The sequence below is a fragment of the Lygodium microphyllum genome, chromosome 29 (genome assembly GCF_053477565.2).
Source record: "Lygodium microphyllum isolate KBCC chromosome 29, Lygodium_microphyllum_v1.1.10, whole genome shotgun sequence".
Lineage (NCBI taxonomy): Eukaryota > Viridiplantae > Streptophyta > Polypodiopsida > Schizaeales > Lygodiaceae > Lygodium > Lygodium microphyllum.
The window spans coordinates 38111326-38131976 of record NC_141163.1 but is presented as its reverse complement, the minus strand read 5'-3'; the positions used below and the strand labels follow the sequence as shown (position 1 = coordinate 38131976).

General features: G+C 41.2%; 1 protein-coding gene across 3 annotated transcripts in view; it reads right to left on the bottom strand.

Moving 5' to 3' along the window:
- Window positions 1–20651, bottom strand: part of LOC148010530 (hsp70 nucleotide exchange factor FES1-like) — a 56690-nt gene that overhangs the window by 8160 nt on the left and 27879 nt on the right. The window contains exons 2-7 of one of the 3 annotated variants that reach the window (XM_087671976.1): window positions 12198–12314; window positions 10537–12009; window positions 9978–10120; window positions 9834–9884; window positions 9319–9540; window positions 9044–9146 (exon numbers count right to left, since the gene is read on the bottom strand). In XM_087671976.1, coding sequence (XP_087528102.1) covers window positions 9044–9146; window positions 9319–9540; window positions 9834–9884; window positions 9978–10120; window positions 10537–10619 — 602 coding nt within the window. In that variant the 5' untranslated portion in view covers window positions 10620–12009; window positions 12198–12314. The remainder of the gene's footprint in view (window positions 1–9043; window positions 9147–9318; window positions 9541–9833; window positions 9885–9977; window positions 10121–10536; window positions 12010–12197; window positions 12315–20651) is intronic. The other 2 variants (XM_087671977.1, XM_087671974.1) reach the window with 2 other exon arrangements.

Below are 20651 nucleotides of genomic sequence, written 5' to 3'. Positions count from 1 at the left end.
CAATGTATCTCAAAAGCTCCAAGCATCCTCACTAAACTTTGTGAAGGCTACCAAAGAAGAGATGAGCACAGTAGAAGACTAAAAAATACATGTCTGCCAACAAATTGTATTCTAAGGATGACTTGACCCAATTAGTCAACTCTAAGTGGTCTAAGGATAGAAAAGTAAACATAAGATTCATCAATAAGATTAGAACCCAAATCAGCTCTATTTTAGGGGACTATGATGGTGACTATACCCTATTCAAGAGAGAAAAGAGCATCGCCATCTTTGCATTGTTGGGTGTAAAGGCCCTTATGCAACTCCTATGTATATATTACTCTACGCATGTGAACACACCCTTGTGGGTGTAAGTGTACCATACCCTAAGTATGAATATATTCTTTTATTCTTTGTGTGTACCACACTGGTACACACCCATCCCTCGACTCTTCACTCTCTCTCACTACACTGAACAACTGCACACACCTTGATTGACGTGCACATTATCTGAGTGCTTCCTCTCACACTCTTCAAACTCGTATTAGAGCATTGGAAAACGTGTCTACGCTCTCAAGAACCGAAACAAGCAATCATTGTCAATCTGACCAACAGTTGTGACCAGCAAGTATAGGCAACAAGAAGTTATAGCAATCAAGACCAATACTACTGCTTATGCAGTTTGGGAGAAACTCAAGGCTACGTATGAGAATACAAAACCTGCCAATTAGGTACGTCTCATGCAAAAGTTGGTCAACTTAAAGCTTGATGAGTCTAAGCCCGCCTCAAAGCATTTAAATGCTTTCACTGGTATTTTGAGTTAGTTACAGGATGTAGGCTTGCCGGCTTTTGATCCTAACCTGAGGGCTATCTTCTTGCTCATGACTTTGCCCGATTCATGGGAAACATTGATCATGTCATTGAGCAACAACCCCAACTTGACATTTGATGGTGTGCATGGTTCTATTCTCAATGAAGAGATTAGACGCAAGGCAAGTGGGAAAAACAATGGACCAACCTACAATGTAAAAGAAAGAACTTAAAAATATCAAATGCTGCAAATAAGAACAAAAACCGCAACAAAAGCAAGGAAAAACAACAAGATGTCACTTGTTATCAGTGTGGACGCAAAGGGCATAAAAAGCCGGACTGCAGATACTATAAAAAAGAGCAAGAACACAAGAAGCACAATAATGCAACAAGCAAAAAAAATGAGAAGGATGGCAGCTCTACCCCTAAAGAAACAGAAAAGGAAAATGTGGTATCTAATGTTGTTATTGAGGAGATAGAAGAAGATAAAGATGTTGATTTGTTGGTTGCATCTTCAGATCCACATACTATGATAGTGAAAGACATGTATATCACTAAAAAGGATGTGACAGATGCCTTGTTGTCAGCTCATGATGGTTAGTCACAATCGTGGATTGTTGACAGAGGTGCTTCATTTCATGTAACTCCATCTTTTGAGTGTTTTTCTTCTTATGCAAAAGGTAACCTTAGGAAAGTCTATCTAGGCAACAACGATACATGTGATATTGAAGGAATGGGCACCATACACCCGACTCTTAAAAATGGTCTGGAATTGATCTTTCTTGATGTAGGTATATACCTGGCATTAAGAAGAGCTTGCTTTCTGTTGGGTAGCTAGACAACAGGGGTTACTTCCCTACCTTTGGTAGTGGAATGTTGAAGATACAGAAAATGTCTATGCTAGTCACTAGAGGTAGCAAAAGGAGAACTCTATATTATCTCTATTGTAAGGAACTTCTTGGAAAGTTTGTTGCAGTTGCTGAAGTGCAACCCCACATGGAGTTATGGCACAAGCGTCTTGAACACATGAGCCAAAAGGATTTACATTCACTTGGAAGAGTTGATGTGAAAAACTCAAAGCTTGACTTTTGTGATGACTGTGTTTTAGAAAAACACGTAAAGAGTTCATACTCTCATGGAGCTCTAGGAAGGCATGTATCTTGGATTTAGACCATTCTACCGTATGCACCATACCAATAAAAACTCACAGTGGTTTTCGTTATTTTGTATCTTTTATTGATGACCATTCTAAAAAGCTATGGGTTTACTTGCTTAAGCAGAAAAGCGAGGCATTGGACGCCTTAAAAAAGTTTTATGCATTTGTTAATACTCAAAAGGATTTAAAATTAAAATACATAAGAACAGACAACGGGGGAGAGTACGTATCAAAAGAATTCAATAAGTTTTGTGATGTCAATGGGATTAAACAGAAGCTTACAGCTCCTTATAATTTGTCATCAAATGGTGTGGCTGAGCGAACGAATCCCACGTTATGTGAGAGGATTCGGTGCATACTGTCAACAACTAATCTCCTGCAACCATTTTGGAGAGAGACACTTAAAACCACGGTGCATATTTGCAACCGATCTCCACACCATACACTTGAAAGTGGCATCCCTAAAGAGATTTGGTTTGGCAAATCTGCTTCATATGACCACTTAAGGATCTTTGGCTATGAATGCTATGTATATATACCTATTGATAGCAAAACCAAACTTGACATGAGATCCCATGGAGGCATCTTCATGGCTTATGGAGATGAAGTGAAATGGGCTATAGAGTTTGGGTTCCAAGAATGAAAAAGGTGCTAAGTAGCCGAGATGTGGTATTTAATAAGTCAAAGCTACTGAAAAATGTCACATCTAATGACTTGGACAAAAAGAAAGTAAAATTTTAGTATGATCAGCCACTTGAACAACCATCAACCACTGAAAATTCAGCTCCATTTGATGTTGGTTTTGATAATCAGCATATCATTATTGAGCCACATGACAATGCGCAACAAAGAGATGCTGAAAATTAGCTTGGGCAACAAGATCAACATGCTAAAAATGAATTACAGCAGCCTGAAAATATATTATAGCAACTTGAAAATGCAATTCAACAGCCAAATAATGAGGTCATTGACATTCCTTTGGATGTGGATCCAGTACCTAATAACATAGATCATTGAGTGAGAAAGTCTACATGTGTCAGGAGACTTATGCAGAGGTTTGATCCCTCCTTGGACCGCATTTTACTCACAGATAAGGGTGCGCCTCTCATATATAAAGAGATATTATCATGTGAGTTAAAGAAAAAGTGAAAGCTAGCTATGCAAGAAGAAATGAAATCATTGTATTAGAATGATACTTGGGATTTGGTTCCATTACCCAAAGATAAGAAAGCTATTCCTAACAAATGGGTCTATAAAATCAAGTGTGTCGATGGCAAACCCAAATACAAAGCCAGGCTTGTGGCTAAGGACTATATACAAAAAGAGGGGATTGACTTTCAAAAAGTATTTTCACCCGTTGTCAAAATGACCACTCTTTGGGTATTGTTTACTATTGTAGCCTCTATGGATCTTGAACTTGATCAAATGCATGTTAGAACAACATTCTTACATGGTGACTTGGAAGAAGAATTGTACATGAAGCAGCCAAAAGGCTTTGTTATACCAAGAAAGGAACACTTGGTGTGTAAGCTTAAGAGAAGCTTGTATGGTTTGAAACACGCTCCTACAAAGTGGTATAAAAAGTTTGATACCTTCATGCTCTCACATGGGTTTAAAAGAAGCAATACAAATCACTACTTATATATAAACAAGGCTGATGATGGAAGCCTTATTATACTCGTGCTTTATGTAGATGATATGCTTATTGCTGGTAAGCATAAAAGCCAGGTTAATGCATTGAAAAGACAACTGAATTCAGTCTTTTTCACGAAGGATTTGGGTGCAGCTGAACACATTTTGGACATGAGTGTGACAAGAGATAGAGAGCAGTAACTCTTATTTCTCTCACAAGAAAAGTACATCGGCAAAGTACTTGATCATTTTTCTATGGCCGATGCTAAGCCACTTGGTGTTCCTTTACCACCATACCTTAAGCTTAGCAAAGCAAATTGCCCAAAAGATAATAAGGCAGCCAACTTTATGAAGAGTGTTCCTTATTCTTCAGCTTGTGGTTCACTCATGTATACTATGGTTGCCACTAGACCTAACTTTGCTCATGCAGTGGAAGTTGTGAGCAGGTTTATGTCAATTCCTGGCAAAACACACTGGAAAGCAGTGAAATGCATCTTACGGTACCTAAAGGGCACACAAAAAAAAAGTACTTGCTATGGAAAGGGTGCGTTAGATCTCCAAGGATATTGTGATGCAAACATGGCAGGTGACTTGGATATCACAAGTCTACTAGCAGGTACATATTTACCTTAACTAGAGGGGCACGTTCTTGGAGCTCTAGATTGCAAAAGACAGTAGCACTTTCTACCATCGAGGCTGAATATATTTCAACCATTGCAGCTTCGAAAGAAGCTATTTGGCTTGGTCGTTTGGTCAAGGATTTTGGGCTGACCACCAAAACACCTATACTTGGATGTGATAGCCAAAGTATCGTATGCCTAGCTAAAAATGCCGTGTTTCATGCACGTACCAAACATATTAATGTGCGGTAGTACGTCACACGTGCATGAAACATGGCATTCTTAGCCACACATAAAATATTAATGTGCGGTATCACTTTATTAGACAGATTCTAGACGATGGTCTAGTCACACTAACTAAGATCAAAACACAGGATAACCCTACAGATGTTCTCACTAAAAGTCTTGCAAAGGCTCAACATAAGCATTGCATTCGACTAGTGGGAGTTGGTTAAAGGTTCGCTTGGGGGGGGGGGGGGGGGGGGGGGGGGGTTGTTGGATGTAAAGACCCTTACGCTACTCCCGTGTATATATTACTTTACACGTGTGAACAAACCCTTGCGGGTGTAAATGTACGGTACCCTAAGTATAAATATATTCTTTTATCTTTGTGCGAACCACATTGGTACATACCCATCCCTTGACTCTTCACTCTCTCACTACATTGAACAGCTGCACACACTTCGATTGACGCACACATTTCCTGAGTGCTTCCTCTAGCACTCTTCATGAACCAAGAGCAAAATTGGTGGTTCTTGACTCTTGTGGGGCCCTAAGTCATCTAGCTTGAGCTTCAACCACTTACTAGGCGAGCCCCCTCAATAGGTCAAGAGCAAGTACCTCGAATTAATTGTGAGTTTACCCCTTATAATTTTCTTCAATATAGTATCATTTAAGAATGTGGAGTGGCACAACACTCTCATTGAGATGGCTCGATCTTTGCTTGATCATTCTCTTTCAATTGAGGTAGTATCCACACAGCACATATTTGTAACTAATGTCATATTGAGATGGCTCAAGCTTATACTTCAGCACAATGACCTCCTCATGCTCTTTTGGTGGAGTTAGTCTCCACGACAGTACATATTTGAATTGATTTACTACAATAATAGTTGGAAATACAACTATTTATTTTGTTGCTCACTTTTAAATGTGATTATCACATTTATACATAGACTCAAGGGTCAAAACAAGTTTGATGCTAGGTCTAAGACTCACACCTATGCATAAAAGCTCCATGGCTTAGAAATGGGGCAAGAGATGCATCAACAAAGATGTCACATTTTTAAAGGACCTACCCCCTCCAACACCTTCGTCCAAGTCTCGGTCATGCCTCAAAAGAGGGACAACCTGTCAGAAGTGGAGCAGCGGTGGAAGCATAAACATGTGCTGAAATAAACTGCTGAAACACAAGACAAAAAGAGAAAAGAAAAAAACACGATACAGATGAGAACTCAGATGTATGCACGGGAAATGGAATCCATATATCTGAACACGAGACAGTCGCATACAACAGTGAGTCACTGGCTGCGTGGGCACTGGCACTGGCTCCTCTCTCCACAGAGTCTGCAGATGGTGAAATGAAGTGACTGACTGAGGAGGAGCCACTCAGTATAAATAGGCTGAAAAAGTGGGGAGCAATAATGCTGGTCGGACAGCATTAATGCTGGCCGACTGATACATAAAAATGCCCCAATGGCATAAAATGCCACACTAGAAAAAACCTAAAATACCTAATAAAAATGCCCAGCCCAGATCAAGCTCAGACTCACACATGAGCTGACAAATACTCTGCTAACACCCTCTCTCAGATCATGAGTGATCTGATACAATACAATAGTACAATGAAAAGGGATCAGAAACTATATAACATAGAACCACCAAGTAGAACCATGGATACCCAAGCAGTGGGTGATCAAGCCACCACCAAGGTGCCTCGAAGAGAACCTGATGTCGATGTCGATCGTACCAAACACCTGAAAATAGAGAAGATCATAGCATGTCTCTGTATCCATCACCAATGTCTCGCAGGAGCATACAAGACCAGCCTGTCAAAAATGCCTCTGAACATAGGTGACCATGGATTCTCCGCCTTTGGCCAGACCACCAAAGTGTCCCCTCATGTGAGCTCCAGACGAAAGCCTCCCACTCTCTGTCGGATAACCAGCTCAGCATGAACCTGGATGTCAATCCCAGCTCCAGGATTTGATTCCGCCAGATTGAAGTCGATGCGTCAGGGACGTCCCTCTCTGGAACCTGTGCACCTGTATAAAAATATAGATGAGGCGTGGCTGCCCCATCTGAACACCCGCTCACACTCCCTCTCTGGCACAAGAGAGTCGTGAGGGATGACCTCATCACCACCACTAGAAAGCAGCCGAGAAAGGGGCCACCAAGCCCTTCCCGCGATCCGAAGAAGAGGAGCCCTTCCGCACCTTGGACTTCACCTTGGTCGGAGGAGCGGAGTCGGAGTCTGATGAAGGAGAGGACTCATCGGTAGAGTCAGCATCCCGCTTCGTCTTCTGCTCCTTCTTCCCGGAAGCCGCTAACTTCTTGCAGTCCTTCCGCAAATGTTCCTTCTTGCCACAGTGGTAACACTGGGCCTTCGACTTCTTCTTCCTGTCACCCCTCTCTGAAGCTACATAAGCCTCACCTCCATAATGTGCTGGAAGCCGCCCCTGTAATCTCAAGGATGTCTCATGCAACTTAGCATCAGGGGAAGTGCACGGAGGAGCCATATGGAGAGGATAAGAAGAGAAGTAGAGAAGAGATGGAATTTAGAGAGAAAACACAGCCAAAACACAAGCACAGACTACAGAAAAAGAGAGTTCACATGCAATATAACCCAAAATCTGATCAATAGAAGACAAAATCTGCTGCAGAAAGTCAAAAAATCAGTCAAAAACTGCCAAAAACAGAGAAAACGGCCTGAAGGAACAGCCACCCAGCCACGAGAGATGCTGAATCAGCAAAACGCAGGCTGTAAATTGGAGAAAACAGGTAGTAAACTGTCACTAGCAGCTGCAGATGAAAAACGCAGGCAGCAGAGGGTGCGTAGGCAGCAGAGGGTGCGGAGGCAGCAGGCGATGGCAAAACTGCAAAAAACGCAGGCTGAAAACAGCCCCAAAACAGGGCGCCTGGCTGCAACAGCAGTCGTCTGATCAGCAGGGGTACAAAACAGTCCTGAAATCAGCAAGAAACACAAATCCTGAAAACTGATACCATGTCAGAAGTGGAGCAGCGGTGGAAGCATAAACATGTGCTGAAATAAACTGCTGAAACACAAGACAAAAAGAGAAAAGAAAAGAACACGATACAGATGAGAACTCAGATGTATGCACGGGAAATGGAATCCATATATCTGAACACGAGACAGTCGCACACAACAGTGAGTCACTGGCTGCGTGGGCACTGGCACTGGCTCCTCTCTCCACAGAGTCTGCAGATGGTGAAATGAAGTGACTGACTGAGGAGGAGCCACTGAGTATAAATAGGCTGAAAAAGTGGGGAGCAATAATGCTGGTCGGACAGCATTAATGCTGGCCGACTGATACATAAAAATGCCCCAATGGCATAAAATGCCACACTAGAAAAAACCTAAAATACCTAATAAAAATGCCCAGCCCAGATCAAGCTCAGACTCACACATGAGCTGACAAATACTCTGCTAACACAACCCTCTTTTAGCCACTTCCCATGTCACATCTTGATCAAAAGGCACTAGAACCTAGGAGATGTAAAAATTGATGTCACAATTTAAAACAAGGGCTATTTAATGGACCAAGAAATAATCAGCTATCATTGCTCTTTCTTTTACAAAGGTGAAATATACAGCTGCATGAGCAGCAACCCAAGATATTGCAAAGATTGAGGACACTACTCAATTTCCACAACAGCAACTGAAATTACTTTGGTGCATGAAGTAAAATTATTTTTCCCCCAACTGAAATTACTTTGGTGCATGAGGGGGCAAGAGTGGCGTTGGCATTACTCCTATGCGTGGATGGGATAGCTCCCAAGCCAACTGAAAGTACAACTTGCAAACACTAGGATCCTCCTCAATTACCCACCAAGGTGGAAGACCAATTGGGGATGTAAGAAGCTCTTCCTACTAGGGGCAGTGGACAACAGCCATATTTTGGCCCAACCGACAATATCCTTTTTGGGGGTAAACTTTGTATGTGATCTAAATAGACTGCCTTTTCATACACTTATCAATCCTCCTCATGCCATTCCCGGCCAGCTATTCTCTCAATATTTCATCCTCAGCACCATCACTGCCTCGTGTGCATATGCCCCTCGTGCAAGGGATGATCACTGTGATCATATGTTTATCATCTATGAAATCCTCTATTGCCTTACATCAAATTTTCATTTCACTTGCCTATCATGCTTCTGATTGCACTAGCATTGAGCAACATTGAGCGATAGAAACTAGATCATCACAGGTTGAATTAAACCAATTGTCCGAAATTATCAGCTCTATTCACTTGAGACTGCTTAGTTTCATAACTTAGCCCTCCAAGTTAGACTTCATAGAGTACCAATAAATACAACCCATAATTAATGCAAGAGTCTGCTAAATGTCAGCGGCACTCATGATGAGTTACTGTAACAAAAGAATACTATGGTTCAACTCGCCATTATGGAGCATGAGGCTATTCCAAACTCCTACCTAGATCTTTCAAAAACTCCACTATGTTGGCAATGTCCTTAACGGCTACTCGCTAACAACAAAACAAAGGTATCGTATACACTGCAGCCTATCACTAGAAGAATCTTTTAGCAACAAAGATAACTTCCCTAGTGATCCCTTAAGTCAAATTAAGAGGTTCCATGTACAAACCGTTGCAATCTTGGGTTTTCAGACACAAGAGCTTCTTTAAGACCAGCATATCCATTTGCCAAGCGAAAGGCTGCAATACCAGGTTTGTTGTTCCGGAGAAGAGCTGAAAAAGAAATTATGCATTTATTGTATTTTTAATTGATATAAAATTGGGCTCATATCGACTCAATGCTTTTGCTACATGTTCCACCCTTTCAACAGAAAAAACATACAACCTACTGTGATGCTTTTACCAAAGATTCTGCTATGCCAAAGATAAGAACCATATTACATACATGATAAGGCACCAAGCGACTTGGTGCGCACTGTTGGGTCAGAATCTGACATGAAATTGGACATGATGGATTCAAAGCCCTTGCAATCCATGATAAGCTGCTGACATTGAGGGTTGTTTTGCACCATAGTGGCAATAACTTCAGATGCTCTTGCTCTGATCGAAGCATTTGGATATTTCAAGTAACTTAGCAAAGGAGTTAAACCTCCTATAGCATTCAGATCTGTGTGCAACACACAACAGTTAAAATGTTTTGAATAATAAAAGCAGCAACACTGAAAAATCAGAACACGTGCATTGTCAACAAAAAAGCTTTGAAAAATATGCATAACAACATCTCCGGAGGTCTCAATTTACATTCCAAATTTTGAAGATGTCCGAACTTTTATTACTTAAGTTTACAACAAGCAAACATTTTCCATCAACCACGTGATAATGTGATACAAAGGAAAACTAAACATTTAGAGACAGTAACACAATCTTCGTCACGCTCAATTAGACACAATACTTGTGTACCATTTGACATATCAATAGGCTCCACATGAGTCTGCAACTCCTCTAAAAGACCTGCAAAGTAGTAGTAGAAACTTTAAAAAAGGTTCTCATGCTCCCCCATGTCAAACAACCTACAAAGTCATGACCTAGACTTATTATGCTTGCCTTGCAAATCTTCAGCCGATACACCTTGAGCTTCAAGCACTTCTTGAGGCATGCTTATCACCATTGTGATTTCCTTCATCCGTTTAATAACATTAAGTGCCTGTGCTTGCACTGCTTCCATAAACCATTTCCTGTCCTCCTCACTATTCGATATGAAAAGACAAAAATTAAACAAATTTTTCATTTCTAGAAATATGTCAGAAATATGATACTGCTAGTAACTACAATGCCCCCTATAGTCCATAATAAAGAGGTCTGACTCACTCAGTTAATAACATAGTTACGAAAGATTGCAAAACAGAAACTGAAATTGCAAAATGGCAACAGAAACAGCAATCTTGGAGGAAAAGGAAACAAACACCACATCATCGAGAGATGCAAAAGATTGAAAATAGGAACGATAATCCACAAAGCAGTAGAATCTAAATGTGTAGCTGTAACCTACAAAGCAGTAGAATCTAAATAATAGAACACATTAAACAGGAAAAAGTATAATCCTTGTCTTACATAAAGAATCTTTGAAATGTGAGACTAAACCATTTCATAGAAAGAGCATTACCACCTACACCGATGCCCCGACTGCTTTGGAGTGGGACCTTTCAAGCATTGAAAAGAGGGTGGAGACCAATTCTCATTTCCCATAAGGTACAACCTTTTTGTTGAGCTAAAAAATGTGTTACAAACTTAAACCATTCAATTAGCTCTTTTAAAAAGCCTCAAAACATTAAATTACCAAACTTTCCTGGAGAATTACCAAAGTGTCCATGTCCCATGAGCCAAAACCCTAATTTTGGGAGGATCCACATCTATAAATAGAAGGCTGCCCACCACAGCCCCCACCCGACCTTGTCTTGCAGATTATTTGCACCCTATTCACACCTGTCTACAACCCTCTCTAGGCAGATACCTCAGTTCATGGTATTGTCCATCAGCCAGGCACTTGCAGCAGCCGCCTCCACTACTAATTTGCTGATCACAATCAGATTCAGCCGGTTCGACACAACCCACTGCCTGGCAACTGCAACAAAAGTTGTGTTTTCAGTCCAGCCGCTCCATACATCTGCACGTTCATCAGATCTGCTGTTTCCTGCATCTAAGCCTGCTGCATTTTCATTCCCTTGCTTCCACACTGCCTCCAGAAGCTGCTGCCTGTCTCAGAACTGCTGTGCACTTCATTAGATCAGTCCTCATCAGGTTCAGCCCTGCGGTTTTGGACAGAGCAGGCTGCATTGCTGTTTACAGTGGCTGATCACTGTTTGAAGGCTGTTGGCTACAATCTGGGATCCATTCAGAGGACAACACAATCTCCCACTCATCTTTGCCCCAATTCGTTCTGAAGTCACAGGAGTTCAAGGTTTTGTATTCACTCTTGCATAGTGTGTTTACTACATTGAGCATCATATTATTGAATATTCGTTCTTCGTTCTTCAGTCTTCATTATCTTTGAGTTACTCTTCACCTGTAAGTTCTATTCTTCTCACTCTATGTTTTGTCATCGACTTGTATTCATCTTCTCTGTTCAAGAATTTCTTTACACTTTTGGGCCTAAGAGGGGAATGCTAAGCCACTCAATTTAGGGGTTTTCATCAACCCATAATTAAGTCTATTTAAACCAGCCCCAAAAGCACATTAATATTGAATTATTGAAATTACATGGCTTACAAGTCGAACGTGCCCCCAATCCTCTATGAATAGAAGCTTGGTCAGCTACCATCAGCTCTCCTCAAGCCCACTAATGTCTACATCCCTTCATTGTCAACAATCTTCCTCCAACTGGATGACCTGTTTTCAACTGTTACCTGCCTAATTTGTGCTCGCCAGAGCTGATCAATATCATCCACAGCCTATGTTTTCAGTTTCCAGATGCCACCTACCTGTCAGAGCACTCCCACTACTATGATCACATCCGCCTGTGTTTTTTGCAATTCCATAGCACCCAAGCAATAGGACTTCAACTGCTGTCTCAACCCTATGTTTGGAGATCAGTTTCAGCAGCTGTTCATCTGCATTTTGCTGCCCAACAGACCACTTGCTGCCACCCATCAGAAGTGGGTGCAGCAATGGAAGCGTGAGAATTTGTTGTATTAGACTATATAACAAGAAAGAAGAGAAAAACTGTAAACAAAGGTGTAACACTACAAAAGAACTCAAAAGAAGAATACTTGGGAAATGGAATCCATGTACCAAGAGAAGAGAGAATACAACTCAACAGTGACTCACCAACAAATCTAGGCATTGGTACTAGCTCCCTCTCTAGCAGGACCTACAAGTAATGGAGTGCTAAAGATGTGTCTGAGGAGGGAGCCCTAGCCATCATCATGGAAAAGATGGCCACATCTGGAGCACACAATAAATCAGTCAACCAGTCAAAATAATGACATTCAGCCACAACCTGCCCCAAATAAACTAGTGCGAACAATCACGATTGGAATAGAAAGCCCAAGCCACCAATACAACACACATTCACACATGAACTAGCTAATTTGCTAACACCCTCTCTCAAATTATGGGTGACTTGGTACAACACAACAAACACCAAGGTGCCACGGAGAGAACCTTGAAAACAAAAAGGACTCGTAGCAGCTCTCTATGTCTGTCAACAATGTCTGTGCAGTAGCCTACATGACCATGTATACCCCAGACGATCACAATGTCCCTCCATATGAGCTCCAACTACGAGCAAACTTAAACCAATCTTCCTTCTTAGATAGGGTGGTAATATATGATTAAGCACTTAATTACAGCAATGAGTTAATAAGCATAAATTGAAATGCACACTTTACCTTAATAATCTTGGACAATAGACACCTTGTTGGCCCCAAAACTAACGCCCCTTTCAGCATTTCTTTAACTTTATTGGCTAATGGATTGAGTACAAGCTGAGATTCCATAATCTACTTGGCTGATCCAAAAGCCCTTTACTATACCAACAAATAGCAAACAATTCAGGCCAACTATCCCTTGAATTTCACAAAAGATTTGCTCTAATGGAACCCCAATTAGCCAAATGCTGCCCCAAATTCACAATGGATGGTCTGGCATCTGAAATCCTTGACAATTCCTTGAATTTCAAGTGCTGATTTCAATGTACGATACGGTTTACTAATGGCACGGGTCCTGAGGTGGCTACCAAACCCTAATTTATAGCAAAAATTCTCTTGCTATCCACCAAATCTGACCATGATCTTCTCCAAATGGCTGAGATTTGCTGAGGTAACCTAAGAATGGGCTGGAGAAGGTGAGAGAATGCCAAAGGAAAGAGAAATTTTTGATTTCCACACGAGAAAATACTGAATTCTGATTGTTGTATGTACCAGACTGCATTAGATGCAAACCTACATTCACCTGCAACAATCAATGCTGTCGCTAGCAGCTCCTGATGCCACAAATGTTGTCCCTTGCAACTCTAAGCCTCTTAGCTATTGTCTACTACCTCCAATGGCTGAAAACATACCTGATATCTGATCAACCGCACCTTCTCTCTCTCTTTCAAGCTGAAAGCTGAGCTGAATGACTCGAGCCCAAAAAAACGTTTCCTCAGTTTGCATGGGTATTTGTGCCAAGTGGTAGCCTTCTAAACCCGATTTTCAACATTATCCAACCATTAAATTAATGTTTTGAATTAATTAATTCTGAAAATTAAATTCAGCCCTTTCCTTAGATTGGTATTAATTAATGCTAGTACCTAGAACCACCACCATTGACGCATTGGCTAAACAACTATTCTAGAGTCAAAACTGCCACAAGCTAACCATGCAAACCCAGCTGATATAACTTGCCACAACTTTTGCCTTAAACACCCATTACATCCACGGGGTCATTAGCCTGTTACCATGAAATAACTGCCATGTACAACACGTGTGCTAAATAATCTTGCACATTTGATTTAGTAACTTAATCAAATGTTACTGGCAAGATTAAAGCATCTCAAAAATTTCACATCCCACATACAAAGCCCCCCCTTGAAATCCCTGCAATCATCCTTGATTGCACTACACTATGCCAAAGCAAAAGTATACTGCGTTGGAATTTCCATCAAGGATCAAAATCAATCGATTGGCCACTCCTGTCTAGCCATGCCATATGCCCAAAACTTGCTGAAAATTTTCAGCTAGCATAAAAATAGTCCAAAATTATTACTAGAAAACCATTGGATGCATCCATAACTCATGTTCCTCAATCGTTCAAACTTCACAACCATAGTAAAGCATTTTCTCAACATAAACCATGGTTGTAACTGTCAATGGCATTCACTAACATGCTATTGTTCATGGAACCTTCTGTAAACCATTGAGAATTGAGGCATAAACTCATCATTTTCTGATCCAAGAACTAATCACAAACTACTGCAAATGTGACCCCGGATTGATCACAAGCTGACTGCAAAAACTAATGTAAAACTAATCCCAAAGTGATCATAAATGGTTCTCAAATTGATCAAGCTAAGCTGAAACTCATTAGAGATTAATCCCCAAAACTAGGGCAAAAACTCATGCTAAACTGGCCATGAACTGATCGCAAACCAATGCAAAAGTATAGTCCCAAAGCCACAACAACCACCATACTCATCTACATACATCTCATAGTGGCTAGCATACTAAATAGTGAGCTCATGGCAAATATACTCTTAGCACTGTACCTTGGATGTATGATGAATACATCTAAGATCCACAATATACGAGAGCTGTCCAAAACTCGAGAAGTGGAAGTGCTACCTCCCCCTTGAGCATCAAGCACGGCTCTCGACCCTTATTCAACTGAACTTAAAGGAGCCCCGGCTCTAACTGAAAGGCATCTAGGCAAAGTTGCAACAACTAAGTGGTCTACCAAGTCATCCTCTTCCATCAAGCAAGACGGTTCACCACAGTCTGTCAACATGACATAATCAGTCACATTGTTTGTACCAGGAACAAATTTGTTAGGTTGTCTAGTAGCTCTAGACGATCTCCTAACCCAATGGTCATTGTTTGCTAGCTGGTCCTGCAAATTTCCATTTTCAACATACTGTCCTGGCATTTCAGCCTGCAAATCAACAATAACAACTTGTTATCATGGCTGTTCCTGCACATGTAGTGGCTCATTATCGTGGGCAATAGCTGGCTGATCATTTTCAGCATCATTTTCTGCATTTACAGGTTCATTTACAACAGGTATTTGCTATTGTACAGCGGGCACATTTTGCTGTCCAAAAAGTAGTTCTTCCTAAAAACCCTACGGACCTCCTCGGCCTTTTCGAGCTGTTTGTGGATGCGATCTTCCCGGAAGATAACATCATTGCTACGTACTACTTTTCTTTTCTCAGGATCCCATAATTTATACCCCATTTCACCCTCGTCACCATATCATAGAAAAATACATTTACAAGCCTTTGGCTCAAGTTTGCTACATTTTTCTTTGTGAATGTGCACAAAAGCCTCACAGTCAAACACTTTTAGGTAAGCATATGAAGGTGGCTTGCTTGACCATGCTTCTGTAAAGAAAAATACCCTAACATAGATGCATAAACGAAAACCGTACAACAAAGCACAGATTGATAAAAGAACACAATTAGGGTTAGGGTTTGAGTAACTCAGAGACAATGAACATAGTGAATAAATGAAATGATATGACTACTAATAATATGATGCTCATGCAGCAAACACACTATACAGTGAATGAATACTGAACCTCAAACTCCTGTATCTCTAGGATCAGGGCAGGGGAAATGAGCTGGAGAGTGTGTCGTACTCCGAATAGATCCCGAATCGCAGCAAGGCAGCCTCTGGATATCGAACACCAGCAAATGCAGCAGTGAGAAGCTATATCTGATGCAGACAACAGTGAGGAGAGAGAAATACTAAAAACGAAGCCTGCAGGAGAGAGAAATACTGAAAACGCAGGCAGGATAGCCTACAGGAGAGAGAAAGACTACAGCAACTGCAGACAGGAGAGAGAAAACTATCACGGCGGCAGTTGGACCCTGCAAACGCAGCAGTTTGTTGGCATGGCAGGTTGTACAACAACAGTGCAGATGAACAGCAATCAGTCGCCAAGCAGAAACAGCAGCAATCAGCGTGTGGAGCGCTCGAAACAGGCGCCAGACTGTAGGGAACAGTGATGGACAGCAAGGGCTAAGATGTCCTCCATGACCGGGGTGTGGGCAACAAGCTGGTAACACCTGCAACCTGCAAAAATGAGATCGTAAAAGAGTGGAGGATTGGCTGCCAATTTATAGAAAATTAGGGTTCTAGATCCTCTCCCACTTAACTTTCTCGATGCGCTCCCCGTTTTAGGGTTTTGGATAAAATAAGCCTAAAATAAGCATGTTTTGGGGCTATTTAAGAGGCTAAGTGCATTTCTTAGCACAACAGCTTCTTGGGAAACTTCCCCCCTCCCAAAGAATTGTTTGGTGACCAATTCATTAAGTGAACGGCTGTCATAACAGCCTCTGTCCAAAAAACCATGGGATAATGCAGGATGAGACAACATCATACGGACGTTATCCTGTATGGTCTGATTCATACGCTCTGCAACTCCATTTTGGGGTGGATTATGAGGGGCAGTGAGCTCCCTCTTTATCCCTTTGCTATCACAAAATGCCTACAAAGCCTTGGACACATATTCCCTACCATGATCTGAGCAAAGACAAGTACTTAAATGTCTTATCTGTTTGATTTTCAGTCAATGCCAAGAATTTTTTTAACTTGTCAAGCACTTCATCCTTGCTATAAACCCATACCTTTCGTCTAGCATCATCGACAAAGGTAACAAAATATTTCTTTCCCCCTAAAGATAATCCTGGCATCTGACATACAACTAAATGTACTAACTCCAGAGGGGAAGATTTCAAAGAAAGAGACTTTTTATGAGACATTTGTGCATGTTTACCATAAATACAATGATTACAACGCTCAAAATCAGCATAACGAAGACAAGGCAAGTAACCCAAACGAGAAAGCACTTTCATTTCAGTTTGACTCATGTGTCCCAACCAACCATGCCACAAAGAAATATTTGACTACTCGATCACGGCAACAACATGGTCACGCACACTAGATACATGAAGTGGATACAAAGTATCACTCTTGCAACCTCTGGTATAACTCTAGATCCCTTATAGATATTTCATTTTCCATCACCAAAGGTGGTATGAAAACCATCATCATCTAGCTACCCTGTCCTAATCAAGCTCTTCTTGAGCTAAGGTACATGCCATACATGCTGAAGTGTGAACACAGAGCCATGCTGAAACTGCAATTGCACACTGCCAATACCTGCAATGTCACATGCATAGTTGTCCCCAAGATGGACAACACCATATCGACCCCCTATATAGTCAGAGAACCACTCACAATGAGGGGTGACATGAAAGAAAGCATCTAAATCTAGAATCCAAGTATGCATATCATCATCTGTATCTGCAAGTAAAGCATGTGCACCAAAGTGTGAAGAGACAAAGAGCATGTCACTCCCACTATCACTGTCATAAGTGACTACATTCATCTCTTCAATTTTGACACTACTCTTCTTAGGCTAACCGTCTTTCTCCTCTTCCTTGCTATCATCTATCTTCTTACCCTTTCCTTTCTCTTTCTTCCATTTGTAGCAGTCGCGTTTAAAGTAACCCTTCTTGCCACAATGATGACATTAAACTTCTTTACCACGTGATTTACTGCGTCCCTTGCTATCATATTTGCCTTTCTACTATAATATCCCCCTAGTATGCAAAGCACTGGAAGACTTACTGGATGCATTGTTCTACCAATTCATTTCTTCCATAAGTAGAGCACTCTCTACATCAGCATACAAAAGGATCACATTGGAATTGCTCATAGCAGTCCTGAATGTATCCCAACTCTCTGGTAGAGTGCAGAGCAAGAAAGTAGCCTTAAATTCCTCATCAATCAACCAGCTAGCTGAAAATGGAGCTAAACTCACTCAAGTGAATAGACATTGTTGTACTCTCTTTCATACGCAAATCCATAAGCTTTTTCAGCCAATACACTTTGCTTGTAGCACTCTTCTGTGCATATTGTTTTTCCAATGGAGTCCATATAGCATATGCAGAATCCAAACCTTCAATGTTAAACAACAAGGCATCAAAAATCGATAGCTCGAAGGTTGAGCGTGCAAGCTCATTTAATTCATCCCAATCTTCATGTTCAATGTCTGCAAGCTTTGCCCTTTTGGTTTTAATTGGCTTTGCCTGCTTCTTTTGCAACAAGATATTGTAGCACTGTTTTTTGCTAAACTGCAAAGTTATGTGTTCCTTCAAGCTTCTTTATGTGCATCAAATTACTGCTGTCATTGCTGCCAGCCATGATTTTCAGCCTAAATGTGACCAAAAAACAGCAAATGCAAGCCCAAAACTGCCACCCAAGTGACCAAGGTACAAACAAGTACCAACCAACAATAAATAACCACATAGAAGCACAGATTTCAGATGTGTAATTAAATTTTCAGAAGCACCAAACCATGTGCTACAGTATTAGCCAACTGATTACAACTGTTCCAAGGGCATATGCATCACATTACATGAGAAATCCCAAATTTTAGCTGCAATTTCTCTTGTACATGTACCCACGAGCATAAAATTTGGCGCACACAGTCAAAAGCCCCAAAATTTTTGTGCTCAAAGCATCAACCACACATCTGCATTTTCTATGTCATGCATAGAATAGGTCAATTTTGCCAAAATAGAGCAATTTCAGCAAAACCCCCAAATTTTACCAAGTGTTGATGTCCAAATTGCATGGAATTCAACCTGCATGTACATAAAATGACCAAATGTTGCATAGATTTTGCCCAAACTGCAAAAGCCCCAAATTGCGCAGGGTCCAATGTGCATCAATGTCGAAAAATTGGTAAATTTCAGTCCAATTTATGCATGTACATGAAAAGCCCCAAATGTTAGGGACAAAATGTCACAAATTCCTGCAATTTCTGAGACAAATTTGTTTGTCCTGCATCACATTCCGCAAATCTAGGAAAAGCCCCAAATTTTTAGACGACAATTGCACAAATCTGACCTTTTGTGCCTAGCGCGTGAAACCCCGTCAAGAAAGGGGGGGTAGAAGTTGAATGTATTTTTTTTGTTTTTCTTTTTTTTAAACGATTTTGAAATAAGGTGTGACGGGGTCCGTTGACCCCCGTGCAGGTTGCCGACTGGATGTTGCCTATGCCTACCCGCCACAAACCCGTCGTGCAACTGCTGCCCCTGTCAACTGATGCACGCGCTGTCCGCTGCATGTCATGGCCTGCCCGCCGTGACCTGTCTCCTCACTGAAGTCTCACGTGGCCCCTGTTCACAATGCCTACAGCTATCGACTGTCCTCACTCCCTACGACTACCCACAATGCCTACAGCTATCTCTTGCCAGCTCTAATACCAGTTTGTAGCTACGGGTTAGGCACGAAGATCGAGACAACAGGTGTTCCTTAGTCGTGGAGAGACAGAGAGAGTGAGAGAGAGCAAATCAAAGAGTGTGCATGTTTTTTAGGTACAATGACGAGTGTGTACCTTTAGGTTTTCAAATCGATATATATGTGTAAGTACAAGTGCTAAGGGTGTGTTCACACCCGAGCACATTTAAAGGCACGAGCGCCTTTATTCCCAACACAAATGTGGAAGTGAGGCAATTCCTATGCTAGGCATTGTCAATTCTCCTTTAACCATGTAGTAATTTCTTTTTTTTTGTGAAAAAACAAAAAAAAAACTGATGAAATTTAGATCTCATTTCTTCTTCTAAATGGCCTTTAGAACATACATGTTCTACCATTTAAGCAAATCTGCCCCCTTGCTTGTCACACCCACCCGAGAGAAAGAAAAGACAACTGAACTGATTTGCATTAAATGCCATTGTTTGCAGTCATGCATTCTACTTTGCCCCCTCTCTCTCTCAAATCTATTTAGCGTGCATTCTCGCACACGCAATCTTCTTATTTTCGCTTGTCTTATACATTTCCCCTTACCATTATGGCTTCCCATAGTGTATCTCCTTTCAATGCATCCATTTTCACTAAACCTCAACACATGGAGAATGCCTATCTAGCTTCTCCCAAACCCAAACACACACACATAAGCAGCACCTCGAAGCCTCTTGTTCTTTCAAATCCGACAGAGATTTGTTACTTGTGGTGATTCTCCAAGCTCAAGTCAAAGAAATGCAATGACAATTGGCCAAGCTATGCATTCCCAATTTTCCATCCTGCCCGTAGTCATGAGGATGTTGCCTCTTCACTTCCAACCTGATCCCTTTACAGGGGAAAAGGAGGAATGTGATGAGACAGATATCGATTCGTGGCAAGCCAAATAGGCGATGAATTGTGATTTGTATTGTTTTGATAACGCTCACCATATTGGGCAAGTAAAATCATGGTACAAGGAAAGGCGTATGCTTGGTGGACAAGACTACGCCCCAAGCCGACTACACCATAAGCTGATATGGGCTGATTTTAAATTTGTTTTTCAAAAATATTTAATGACCAACAATTGAATTGAAAATTTTCACAAATTACCTAAGCTTGAAATGGAAAAGAAGAGCTTAGATGCATATTCGCAGGAGTTTAAAGATCTATTGCATAAAACAAAGGCCTTGGACAATCCTTAAGAGCTACTATACATGCAATACCTTTTCGGATTGCTTCATTCACTCAAGGATGTCTACAAGTATGCAAAGAATTTTGATAATACTTT